General features: G+C 45.2%; 1 protein-coding gene across 3 annotated transcripts in view; it reads left to right on the top strand.

Annotated features, from left to right (window-relative positions):
• DDB2 (damage specific DNA binding protein 2) overlaps window positions 1-14467 on the top strand; it is a 620403-nt gene that overhangs the window by 262165 nt on the left and 343771 nt on the right. For all 3 annotated transcript variants that reach the window (XM_069623161.1, XM_069623160.1, XM_069623162.1), the window contains exon 6: window positions 226-325. In XM_069623161.1, the coding sequence (XP_069479262.1) occupies window positions 226-325 (100 nt within the window). The remainder of the gene's footprint in view (window positions 1-225; window positions 326-14467) is intronic.

Genomic DNA, 14467 nt, shown 5'->3' with positions numbered 1-14467 from the left:
CATGGCCGTTCCTATCATCTGGTTTGCGGTACTGCTCTTTGGTTTTCAACTACTTGGTGATTCTCCCATTCTTTCACTGCCCATACCAAACCCTCATGTAGGCTGACAAGTTGGGATGCAAAGTCTATTGACCCTCGTTCTTTGATATTTATGATGGCCTTTCTTTTACTGGTCAAAGCGTCTTTCTACTGACCTCTCTGATTGCCTTTCCCATTATCTTTCCAGCTTTTGGTACTGCAGTGTTGATGTATCAGCGAGCCGCCAGACTGTGGTCACAGGTGATAACGTGGGGAATGTTGTACTGCTCAGCACAGAGGGTAGCAAGGTAAGCATTTAATTATGTGATGGAGAATAAACAGCACTGCAAGGGGCCAATAATGGGGATTCAGTTCCAGCAAATCCCCACAATTACAGCACTAGGAAAGGCCCAAGGGATTGAACTTCATTCTGACACCGAGACCCAACCATAGAATGTACCCGTCGATCCCACCTTCAGTCAATTCCGTAGTGTGCTGCACTTTTGTCCTTAAATGGTGCGTCCAGCCCCTTCTTCCACCAGAATCGTTGATAGCCGAGATGCAGAACAGCTCTCTTTCCAGCTGCCTTCCCCTAACTCCCCCTTCTTCCCTCCCCCTTATAACAGACTGCTATTCAGGCATGCTGCTCTGCAAATGATCTCTGCCTCAACGCCAGCAAGACAGTGATCCTTCTCATTGCGACGCCTGCTCCTAGTCCCCCCCCCTCATTCTCTGGCCAGACTCCTTAGGTCCCGTCACCCACTTGTGAGGCGAAAAATCTTGTGATCATTTTAGACTCCTCTCTCTCTCTCTTTTTCTCTTCACATAACGGACCTTGCCAAGAAGTTCATTTTTCAGCTCTGTCTTCTATGGGGCATTCTAGATTTCCTCACCTTCCCCCAGAAGCTCAATGGCTCCAGAGCACTGGTTCTCTTTAGGCTTGACTACTGCAACAGCCTCTTCCCTCCCTTTGCCCCTTCCACCTAATCCAGAATAGCACTGCAAGATTTATCCTTCTCTTAAAGCCCAGGGACCGTACACTCCAGTCTCAAATCTCTCCACTGGCTCAAATTCAAAACACTTTACACCAATCACAAGGTTTCTCTACATCGAGCGCTCTCTCCCGAAATACCTCCCAGCCAGAATCTTTCGGTCTTCTGACTCCAACTCTCTGCAGGTCCGACGTTTCTCCAAGCAGAGAGTGGGATGTAGATCCCTTTCCTCCATTGGCGCCTCCCTCTGCGACAGCCTCCCTCCCCCCATAGACTTGAGCCGGATCTTCTTAAGTTCCGGAAACTTCTCAAGACTGTCCTTTTCCCCTATTCCTTCCCTCTCCCCCTCCCTTGCTAAACTCTCCACCTGCCACTGCGACTGGGGCTTGGTCCTTTCAGAGTCATACAGGGAGCAGAACCACCCCCCACACCAGTCCCTCCCAGCATCATTTGCCAGCACTTGCCCTGGGGCTCCCTTTCCTGGACTATCCCAACTCAGGCTGCCCTGTCGACTGCACTTTTCCTCCCCTCTCCCCTCTTTCCTCTGGCACTTGCTGCCTTGGCCTGACCAGCACCTGTCCCCACCCGTGTGGGTACCCTACTCTGCACTTCTCCCTCTATCCTCACCCTCTTGGACTTATCACATTGTCATGCACTTGCACGGTAGGATTGTCACAAGGCCAATCTAACAGTTTCTTTGTTGTTGTATTCTTATGATTTCCCATATTCCCTCACATAGTCTTGTCTTGTGGCACTTGGAAACACCTGTGTATAGGTGCCATACAAATGTCCAATAAATAAATAAACAGGGCATTATTTCCACAGCAAAACAAAATACTAAAATCTGTTTATACAATTTTATTTTGAGTGGATACCCATAAAACGAGCACAGCAATTACATTTTACATAGTTATTTACAATTGTTAAACAAACACAAAGTTATTTAATATACAGTATTTCATTTCCTATGAGGATATGATTAGTAGTTTAGAACTTGCAAAATGCAATGTTTAAACCTTATGTCTTGAACTGACAGGAAGGTACATAACACATCACTTAGCTTGCAGTGGTCTGACAAATACATCTTACTTTCTAGTAGTATTTTGGATGTTGCCCTTTTATGCTTGATAATTCAGTTCCTTCATGGCAGAAGTGGGTTTCATTAATGGAGTGATGGCCTTAACAGCTTTTAGATAAACATGCCCATCATGCCCCATGACAAATTCCGTAGACACCCTAATTTACTGATGCTCACCCCGATTCACTACAGTAGGTACTAGAAGGAGGCAAAATTTGGAAACGTGTAGAAGCAAAATGTTCGATGTGTTGAGTATTCCTTTGGAATTTATTACTAATGTATACAGTTAGAAAGTGTTTATTAAAGCATTTTTAAAGGGAATTAAAGAGAAAAAAAATGTTACATTTGTTTTTATCATGACACTCCAAGTATGGGAACTGGCAAGGTTACAGTTTACTTAAGTTCATTCACAAGAAAAGAGCACAATCAATCAATTTTTCTTGGACACTTTCTCAAATGTGCTGAAGCCATTGAGTGACTGAAACATGGCGGACAAAAAACGAACATCACTTGGAAAAGCTCCATCTGATGCAAAGCTAAAATCAATATCAAGAGCATCTTAAACACAACAACAAACAGCAGCATGGCTTGCCAACTAGAGGACAAGAGCAAACTTCTCCAGGGTAAATTAGATGCCAGAGCAAACTGAAGCAAGGCTTGCCAACAAGAGGACAAGAGTAACATCCTCCAGGGCACATGAGACACCACTCGATCAGGACACTGGCAACACCGGGTACCACAGCTAGTTCCATTATATAGAGGGGATAAAAAAAATTATACATGGAATTTCTACCACTACCCCACCCGCACCCATTTCTCACAGTCCCCACAATTACTTCATGTGTGAAACAACTTCGGAAAGAGGTAGTTTTGATTGACTCAGGCTTACAGTCACCCACTGGAAAGCTTAGCCTTGAAACTTGCACTGGTAGCCACAGGAAGTAGTCTGTGCTGTCCAAAAATAGATGAAAAGAGAATGGTAAACTCTGCTGTCGGGTATCCGAGTTTCAAGTTCCTCATGAGGGATAGACCCTCTTCGGAAAGATTTTCTTTTTGCCGCTTTTCCTCCATTTTTATTAATGGACCTCCCCTCCCCCAACATTTTGCTAATTCTTCATTGCTGACTTTTGGAAAACGTCTTTTTACTTTACTTACCTTGCTTAAGTCATCTGTTTTGAGGTTACTGGTCACTCCCTAAGTGCAGCCAGATGTAGAGATTCTTTGTCATTTATAAACTGCACACTTTATAAGCGGCACACATCTCCTAAGTGTGGCAGTAGTACTTTGTATCCTTTTTCCTTTTTCATTTAGTAACATTTTCGTTTCTTTTACGATGTGTACAAATCGGGCATGTTGCCAGCATAATTTTCTGACCTGTTTTTCCCTTGTCCCTTTTACTGCAACAAGTCATATACTAAACATGGCAGTGCCACACATTTTTCACTCTGTCCATTGGCCAGCTTGTCTTTTGGCCGCCTTCTTGCACTCTTGGTTCAGGAAATGCAATGTAAAGTAAGCCCTGGCCAAACCTTGAGTTTCCCATGCAAAGCGGCAGTGTATGCATCTGGCTAGATACTCAGAGCAGCAGTATGTTTGTTGGTGGGCTGTCCGTGATTGGACAGCCCTTGCCAGTTTGAATGGTGCAGATCTTACCATTGGTGGGCTGGAGTGACCCTGGCTCGGATTTTGAATAAAGAGAGTCCTGGAGCCACTCTTCAGATCGTCGTTTGGAGCGAAGACCCCTGCAAACAATTGCAGCCCACTGAAGACAGGAGGACAACCTTTGAAGACATCCAGAATAGCCACTAGCCAAGTCCTAGTGACGCCTCATCTCTCTGGATCGATCTCCTCAAGAAACCTTTCTGTGCTTCAACCATTGCAGAGCCGGTGGGACCAACCAGTATGGACCCATGCAAGAATATCCTGCCCCTTCCAGGTTTCGGAAGTGCCCCAGAACTATCCTGTGAACTGACCAGCTTGGGCAAGGATGCTATCTGTGCGCCTATCCCCATTCTGAATTATGGTTTGAAGCTTCACAGGTCACCAGCTTGTGGCCTAAGAACAGTCCTCTGCAGCTGCTGCTCTCCATCTTGAACAGGGGCCTTTTTAGAGCAGTTTCTTTGTCTTCACTATGTGAGTTGCCTGTCGCCTCCTGAGCATGGGGTTAATCGTTGCCCGCTTCCTTCGTGTCCTGGGGGACTCCAGTTTTCATGGGAACTGTGGTGGTCTGCATCTCTGGGTGCCTGTATCATTCACCTGCAAAAGACCAGGGACCATCTTGTCGCAGTTCGGAACTGCACCTAGCCGGACCCGAATCCAAAAACGCCCACAGCAACTCTAACCTCCTGCAATGAAACCAATGATAAAAGTAAGTTGACTCAGCGAATCTATGAACAGTAGGGGTGGTTTCTTGTAAAATTAGAGTAAGGGAGTGTGCTTGCACACCTGTTTTAACACCCCACCCCCCTGCATCCCCAACCCCTTAGAGTTGAATGGGCAAAAAGTTCTTAACATAACCTCGCCGGACCCGTCTGGGTGTGTACCGCACAGGAACATAACTGAAAATTTGAGGAGGCTTCACCATGTAATAGACCACACCCGAGCGAGCACACAGGAGGTAGCAATAGTCTTGTTAGACGTGGTCAAGACATTTGATTCGGTCAAGTGGCAGTTCTGAGGGAGTGCGGTTAAGGACCCACATATTTGAGGTGGGTCCGTCTGCTGTACAGTGAGCCGATGGCGCGAGTCAAAATGGGCGTGAACATCTCAGAAAGATTGCAGCTAAGCAGGGGCACCAGACATGGTCACTGATGCTGTTCATCCTGGTGTTAGAACCCCTAGCAGCATATTTACAGCAACAATATGGAGAAGTGGGGCTTGCAGTCACAGGGGTGCAGCACTTGATATCACTGTATGAGGATGACATGCTGCTATATCTGAAATATCCTGAAGAAAACGTGCAATATATTCTAGAGGTGATGGCATGATATTCGATCCTATCGGGCATAACAATAAATCCGCACAAGTCAAGTATATTCCCCCTAGGGAGATATGTAGGGATACCGACGTAGGAACTGCCGATACTATTAATAGGGTGGGAGACAGAGCCTTTCCGATATCTTGGCAAGAGGTGTACCATAAGGTAGAGGAGTAACATAAACAGAACACGGTTAGGACAGTGTCCAACATAGAGAGGAGCATGACATTTTGGGCCAAACTACCGTTATCCATGATGGGGAGGGTGGCTCTGTTAAAAATGGTGGCATTACCAAGGCTACGGCATGGGTTCACAAATGTCCTGTACGAAATACCTAGGCGATTCTTTTATTAAACTATACAGCATATGCAGGGGATTCATCTGGCACAATACTAGGAACAGGGTAGCGTTGTGAAAACTGCAAAATGCATATGAACAAGGAGGCATCAGACTACCAAATTTTGAAGTGTATTATCTAGCCAGTCAGCTGCAATTTGTAACCAGGTGGATCTCTGGTATACAAACATCGGAATTTAAATTACTAAGGGAGGTGCGGGCCCCGTACTTCATAAACAAGAGGATATGGTTGCGGAAGCAAGTTAAGGGGGAGATAGGATCCTGTTGAGTCTGGGAGGGAGGATCTGGCACAGAGCCTGCCATTTAATGAATAACCCGACCCAATGGTCCCCACAAATACAGCTAGTGGCGCTACAAGGGACAGATGATCAAACGCGGAAGAACATCAGGGGGAAATGTGAACCTGTAGGCATAGCGTCAGTTGGAGACGTGTGGATAGAGGGCCAGCCTAAGGAGTTTGTAGGGCTGGTGGAGGCAGCGGGACTACACAAGGGCCAGCATATTGTATACTCTAGGATAATACAGAACATTAAGCGAATGTAGCCTGACGCAGAGCTAACCCTGCAAGAAGAGGCAGTCATAGAAACTTTTTATGATGTGTCGGAGAGGGGGCACAAAGTAAGCCGTGTTTATGAGCTCTTGATGTTCAAAATAGGAAAGATCACTCAAACAAGAACAGACTGGGAGGAGGAGGTTGAGACACAAATGGAGGATGGGATGTGGATAAGGGTGCAAGGATACCACAAAAAGGTGTCAAAGAATGCCAGATTTCAACAAATCCAGCTGTACATAACTCACAGGGCATACATGACACCCCACAGGGTGGCCAAATTCCACCAAGCAGGCACACAGACTTGCCTGAAATGTGGGGAGGTGAATGCAGGTATGACACACACATTCTGGGCTTGCCCTGAAATTAAGAGGTTTTGGAGGGAGGTGGCCCAACACATGGCAAGATGGGAAATCAATGTAGACGTAGAGAACCCCTGGGGAGGTCTTCTGGGGGGTATTTTTGAGGCTATGCATAGTCAAACATGTAAGCAACTTAAAGACCTGGCGTATAAATTGGCCAAACGCAGAATAGCGATGAATTGGTAGGCGCGCATAAGACCTTCGGCAGATATATGGTGGCAAGACCTGCAGAGGTGGGTGGTGGTGGAAACGGAAGTGTGGCAGGAGGCAGTGGGAGGGGTCGGGGAGGAAGAGGCTGTCGCACATGCAGCCTGGAGACAATTGGTGGCCACAATAGTAACGACAGAAGCAGCACCTGAGGACCATGAGCTGTAAGGGGAACAAAACAAATATGGACACTTAGACCGTAGGCCAGAGGGAGGGGGAAGTTAGGGGGGTATATGGTTAATAAAAAGTGACATGAAACTGCGGAGAGGTACAAAGTTGTCATTTTGGGTACCGGTTACCATGCTGTAAGTTTATGTTACAAAATCCAATAAAAAAAGTTTTTAAAAAATAAATAAAACCTATCCTCTCCCTTGCCTGGCCAATGATTCTTCGCTGGGCATCCTCTAGAGTTGCGTGATTGGGAAAGAATCTTTAGAACTTGCCTTTACTTCTGGAACAATTTACTCACCTGTTGGCTTTTCTTGTACATGTTTCTTCACTTTGCATACTTCTAACTCTCAGCTAATTGGGGCTTTTAAGAAAACTAGGCCTACTTATCACTTAGCATAGCAGCCAATGATTGTTTAAGTGTTACAGGTCTTATTTTATAAGGCAGGGTAAAACTTTTTTTTTTTTAATTGTTGTATTTGATTAACTTAACCTTTTACAACCATACAATCAACATTTCCATATATTACCATAACATGTCAAAAATAAGTCAAAAAGAGAAAAAACAAAGAAAGAAAAAGAACAGTTCATTAAATCAAAACCTAATCAAAAAATGTTTAAAACCTATATGGCAGATATGTCACATTTCATCAGTCCTTTCCCTGGAGCATTTCCTTGCACTACCAAACCGATCTTCCTATTAACATTTAATACCTAATCCAAAGCCTTTGGTTGTCATAATTATTTCCTCTTCCCCTTATAGAGAGACCCTCTATTGAAAAAAAAAAAATGTGCAATCAGTTACAACACAATCTCACTTTTTTCTAACATTTGGATCACAGCTATTGTCATACGCTGCGAGTAACCATTAATCAGTCTTTCCCAAAATGATTCTTACATGTAATGAGTTGTTTCAGATACACATTTGCTAAATAAAAGCAGTCTGGCATTCCTTGTGCCTTCACAGCTCATTAAAAGATGTTTAATAGACCGAGTTTCTGGATTTTTACAAATCTGACATAGTTTTCTGGCAGTTTCCCCTAACCATCTCTTCGCCAGTACTTCGCCTGTGTGACTAACATTCAGCCTGACTCTTAGGAATTTATTTCTGATTCTCCAATCAGGAAACTTTATTAGATATTTACTCAGAAAACCTAGTTTCCTGTCAACTACCTGCAGGGGATTGGGATTGGACCCCGAACAAACGCCTTCTATTGTTCAGATCCAGTCCATTTCATCCCATCTCCTTTTCACTTTCACAGGATTCTCCAGTAGAGTTTTTCCCTCTATATCAGCAGCAAGTAAATGTTTTTCCACCTGAAGGCTTAAGTTCGAAAGAATTTTCGATTTTTTTTTCTTTTCATCTCCATATAGAGATATAGAGAGTCATCCTGTACTGTACTTATCCGTTGGAACAGTGATATTAATTTCTGACCTACCTGAGCTTCCAAAGACCTTAAACCCAATTCATACCTAATATTACCTATCGACAGGCTCATTGGTAGGCCCAGTGCTGTTTCCATTGCTTCTCCTTGAATTTCAATTGCTTTGCATTACATAACAATTTTTCACTTGCTATATATAGTTTTCCAGGTTTCATATTTGAATCACTTCAAACGTCTTAAAAGTAAAGCAGGTGATCCATCGTGAGATCTCCAACAGTGAATTTATATATGTACATAGTGTTGATTAGTAGTACTACCTAGCTGGGACTTTCATTGCTTAGAGTATGTCCAGACCTAATAGTGTATTTGTTTACTAGCTCATTTGATTTACTTGAGTGCTCTGTGTTATGTCCAGCCTGCCATATCCTCTGAAGCCAATGCCTTTGTATGGGAGGGCTGGCCCAGGAGAACCCCCTCCCATGCCTCTTCTCCCCCGTTGAGGTTCATGGCTCACCGGGTGTCCTTCCTGCCACCACGGCCCAGGTGGTGGGTGGGGCACTGGCTGAAGACATTGACCAAACCTGTTCAATATTAGCTAGGCCCTGGAAACCATTTTGTATATTAAAAATGGCTTGAGCCCTGCACACTGCCGCACCCGTGGAGAGTATCACTTATCCCTGTGGCCACAGCTCCCTGGCAGATCCGCTAAGCGCCCGTTCCCACGAGCAGACGAACATGAGCTAGTGTTAGATACCAACACTGTAACATTTCACCTTCCGCAGTGTATCGCTGTTTCCAGCATGACCCGGCCAGCAGGGCCTGGGTGGAAAAGAACTGTACAATGGTCCCCTGACAAAAACAAAATCCCCAAATACTAATGAGCAAACCACCTGTGATGAAAGCGTTCTCTCCACAATCTCACTGACTAAAAACCTGTAAAATATATGAAAATGGCAGGATGGGTGCTCATATGACATTAGGGATGAAGCACCCACATCCCTGTAGCTATGCGCAAATGGTAAAAGCGTCCCGGTGGTTTTTCATGTTATGAGTGTTATCGAGAAGACTGCACCCCACAGTCCCGCGCCAAAACTGAACTAATGCTGCTAGAGTGCAAAGGAAGACAAAATGCAACCATACTGAGGGCTCATGTAAGGGGTGCACGAAAATGCACCATATGTGTGTCCGAGCCCACTATGTGCCACTGCCGCCAGTCTCAGTGGCGGGTTGTTCCTGCATGCTCCACCAACCTTACTACTACCTCACTTACCGTGTATGTATAAGCATATAACAAAATGTTGTAGTTGCTAAAAACGTAGTGTACAAGTAATGTGCTCAAATTGGCCATATGGATGGCACTAGCAATGTTAAAAACGTGAGCTTTGGAAAGACTCAATGAGTATTGTACATTATATGAATGTTTATGTCTCTTCCTCCTAAAGTCTGCAACACACGAGGAAGATACCTTTGTGAGCACATGCAAGGCCATTCCCCCTCCCTCCCATTGAAGCCTACCAGACAAAAGAGCGGAGGCCTGTGCCGCACTGCTCCACTTTCCCCAATTCGGCTGGAGCCGCTTCAAGCATTCGCATTCCCCCGCAGCACCCAAGGCCACAGCCTGCCACCTGAATTATTTACAACCCAACAGTAAACCCCTGCCTTAAAACACAGATCCAAAGGTGCCCTTTCTTAGACTCCACGACCCGCTGGCCCACCCTAGGTTAATGGCCCCTGTAAAATTAGGACACCCAATATTATGGCAACATCACAAGAGCACATCCATAATGACTTCTAACAAGACATGATAACATAGACCGCCTGTCCCATGCCCCGAGACCCAACCCCACGACCTCTGATTCCCGGTCAACAGGATGGTGGTAACCATGTATTGACGAATCGCCAACAGACCCCACTCCAGGTGCATTCCTCCTGTGTTGCATTAACCTGTAGAATAACCTATTGGAAGATTTACCAGGGAAGATAATATTGCAATGTTGAATGACTGCGGTGCGCGTGGCCCTAGGGCAGAAAGTCAGGCAAGACATTCATCTCTGACACTGATCACGGTTGGGACAACAACACCGCCCGGATGAGCCCAGCTGACCTGCCAGGCCCAGCCCAACCCACGAGGGTAACCAGTGACGTCCTCCAGCCGCGGCAAACCACATCGCAGCAGCACCTATAGCTAGTCGTCGCCACCCAATCCCCACAAACTTGTGCCCCCTATAGCATGTAGGTTCGTATGACGTTTTTTGTAAATATATACGCCTGTCTTTGCTATTGTCAGACAGAGCGCTCTCGGAGTTTGCAGAGTTCTTTGCATGCCCTATTTTGATTGATAAACTCCCATTTAAGCTCACCCGCACTTTGTCCTGGCCTTATTCCCATCCTGGGAGAGTCCATTATTGTCTCTCATTGCGGGGAGGATCGTGCTATCTGGGGACGCTTGCCTTCACCTTTCTGCTCTACCTTGATTGAGTTTCGCTAGATGCAAGTGTCTTTTCCCTGTTCAGTAAAATAGGGTGGCCTCTCAGAACCCTCTGTGTCGAAACGCAGGATTTTTGCCCCTCTCCCCAAGGGGGAGCCACTCGCTTTTGGACTAGCGAGGTAGGTCAGCTAAGCTGCAAACCCCCTAGGGGACAGGGAAAGCGGTATCGCACTGGAGGTGACCCCCCTCCTTGGAGGACAAGCCGACCCCTAGCGGGGATATGTACCACCCTCCCTTACCTTAGAAAGCCAATGTCTTCATTGGGTTTTTGGGTATTAGCTCAAAATACTATGAGCATGTACCTGGCTTGGTTTCTGACCCGTTGACATTATCCTCACAAAACCACCTCCTTTCAGAGACAGATATAAAAGGAGTTTATCACAGACACGAGGAATAACGATAGAGCAAGCCGGAGTGCAGTTGACCATCCTGTAGAGCCGAGACACAGAGGGGGCCTGTCTCCTTTCGAGACAGAATCAGGGAGACGGTCCACGCAGACAGGTTAGAGCGTTGAACAGCGAGGTAGCCCACAGAGCATTTCTCCCCACTGTCAGGCCAGGAGCTTGAGAAGCTCGGTCCTGCCATACCGAGGAGTGACATGACCACCTGAGGCATGGTCGACTGGTACCCACAAGAAAGTACCAAAGCAGCACATCCCAGAACAAATCAGTGAAACAGGAACCGTGCAAGCGCCTCCGCTGAGGAACACCCCACTGCAAGGTAGGTACACAGTACACATGGCAAAGAGGGTGTCTGGGTCAGAGAAGACCCCAAGACAGGGTGAGAGACCGATGATGGGGCGAGAGGCTGCATACACCAAGCCAGGTCGAGGAAGGCCGGAGGGGCTGAGCCACCTTATTGTCCGGGCAAGAAGCCACATACCCCAAGCCGAGGGTGGTGGGGGGGAGAAGAGTAGGCCCAGGTGGTGCAGTGCTGCCATGTCACACGAGACAGGATGTGTGTACACATACCCAAACTTGGGTGAGAGAAACAAAGGCCTAAGGAGGGCCTAACTGACATGCAGGATGAGATGGGGTAGGAAACAAAGTATCCCACACAGGGTTGGGAAATAAAAGGGGCAGAGAACTTGAAGAGTCTGAGAAAGGCTAAAATAGAAAACAGCCAAAGTGGGTCTTAGAGAGCAAAAGCCCCACAAGTGGGTAGAACACCGAGACTGCATAGAGCGGCAGGAACTAAGAAGGTTCTGAATCAGGCTGGTAGAGGCCTCACCAACTAAGGACATTTGAAGGACTTTTGTTCAAAACCAAACTACAGGGACAAAGGTGTACACACATTTTTTTCTCAGTATGCCACGGGCAGGAGTCCTTGGAGAACTGATTCACATTGGATCTGTGAGAAGGACAATGGCCTTCACATTACAACCTGACATTAAATTGGGACAATACAGTGCGAGTCAGAAACCAGCCAGTGGGCAGTACATTTCTTTGCTCTTTGCTTTGAATGATACCAGAAACGAGAAACATTCCACTTCACGGATCGGGCATAACACATCTAAGCTTTATGTAGCTTTGTTCTTTCTGACAGTACAACCTCTTGTTGTCCGCCTAAGCCCCTCCTTTGTCCATTTGTTCTTTCTGTTTGCCAACCAACTCATAACAGCCAACTCATCACAGCCATTTTGGAGCATTATCTGCAGCATTGTTAGGAGGGGGAGTTAAGATATTTTTTACATTTTTTTATTTTGGGGTTGAGGGTGTAGATGGGGTGTATTGCCCAGCATAAAATTGTGGGGAAACAGCTGCGATCAGTAGGCCACCTATGAGTTCACCCAGATCTTTTCTCTTTTTGCAGGCAGAGATGGTGGTGTCAGAGGTAGAAGTATAACATTGAGCTTCACAGGTGCTAAGAGATTGGGCAGGAGGACTGCCAAAATACATCCACGAAAGGGAATCTGCCTTGCTTGTTTTCTTTTTGTTCTCCTGCAGCAGACGTGGTTGGTTTTTTTGTGAACCCTGAGATTAATTACAAGTGTCATGGTTATCTCCTTTTCACAAAAATGGGAGTGGGGTAAAATATAATGATAAAATCAACTGTAAATTGCATAGAAACAAAACCTTATTCATATATGATGCTGGATATGTGGACACAGGAAGGAAGCCCCACAACACGCCTTCATAAAAAAGGTTCCAACATGTACCATGTCCCTGTATGTTTCCCAACTACAATTTCTGACCCATATGCAAGTGCAGGTACAACCTTTGTCTTATAATATTTTAACAGTGGCATAAGAGAAAACCTGCCATACTTCCTCTTAATACAGTTCAGCTGCGAAGAGAGGAATCATTTTCTTTTTCACAAAGTGTTTTGAATAAGGTAGCGCTAACTGGTTTTCCAAATATTGGGAAACCTGAATACACAAATGTATGTACAACTTCTAACTTAACCTTTTTTAAATTCCCCAAAAGATGGTTGGCTACATGCAGTAGAAAAGATAGTTTCTCTGGAATGTGATCCATTATCTCAAGGCCATTGCATTTTATATATTTCATTAACACCTCTAGACTTCTTTGTTGACCTATGGGGTTTGGTCTAATGAAACCACATTGGGATATAGCAGCCACTGAATCTGCTCACTCCCTAAATGGGAAAGAAATGCCCCTACCCTTCTCAACACATCACCCAAATCATATCTTATCCTTGTCATGCCAGTTTCCCTAGTGCCGTTCATGCCAGTGTTGCTGTAGTGAAAGGCATTGGCATGCTAATGCATCCATTACTCCTACAGGTAATGCCAGTAAAAGTAATGACATGCAAGTGTTGCATTGGTAATGCAAATTATGAAGATGGCCCAATTATGTTGTTTACTGGCGAAAAGTACATGGCACTTTTTCAAACTGGTGTCATGGTTTTATGGTGATAATGTACATAAATCTATATTGCCATCAGAACATGATGACAATATTTTTTTAAAGTCATGCCAGTGTTGCTGCAATACAACTGATAACTATGCTGCAATCTACATTCCTCCCAGAAATGTATATTTCTAGTTTAAAGAAAGGTCTGTGTTGGCCAAGTAAAACACATGGTAGGGCAACAATGGGTGGAATTTTGTAATCGTACGTTGCCCACAGGAAATTGTGACTCTAGCCTTGATAATACCATGATAATGTTGCCACAATTAAACTGGCAAGTACATTGACTCCCATAATTAACCTGTGCCATGTGTGTTTCCACATAATTGCCATGTCACTTCTCATTGCCCCCTGATTTGCACCAAGTCACTCAAATGGCTCCTACGACTGTCTCATGACCGGTTATTTTTCTCCAATACTACCAGTATCCCTTCACATTGCCCCTTGATTTCTTTGTCACTCATGTTGCTTTAAATTTACCCATCCCACTCATTTACCCCCGAACCTCCCCAATTCGCTTGGATAGCCCCCAGATCTGCCCCCATTCCACTCCCATTGCCCCAGGGGTTCTATACCATGTCCATCATCCTCGGAATGATACGCTGCATTCAAACTAAACAGATTTTGTATATAACATGTTCAAATAATCCGCCTAAGTGGGTTACGAAACACTGTACAGAATTTAAAATATTAGGGAACATTGGGCCAGCTCACTGCTGTACATTTAAGCTAAAATGATATGCTTGAATTTCACAGGAAAGACTACAGGAAGCCAGAGGAGCTTGAACAGAATGGTGATTCTTGCTCGAAGTGCAAAACATATTACAGCTTTTAAGCAGCATTATGTACCAGCTGCATCATCTGTGTTCGGCACACCAGTAGTTTTGCATATATTGTATACACCTAGCCATAAAACAGTGAGGCAAAGACATTGATCATAGATTTCAGGTTACATGTTGATGGAAAATGCTGCAAAGAGCGGAACGTCCTTACATGAAAATAACCAGCTCTAG

This window comes from Ambystoma mexicanum, chromosome 11 (genome assembly GCF_040938575.1).
Source record: "Ambystoma mexicanum isolate Mex_15411 chromosome 11, UKY_AmexF1_1, whole genome shotgun sequence".
NCBI lineage: Eukaryota > Metazoa > Chordata > Amphibia > Caudata > Ambystomatidae > Ambystoma > Ambystoma mexicanum.
This window is presented reverse-complemented; position numbering and strand designations above follow the sequence as displayed.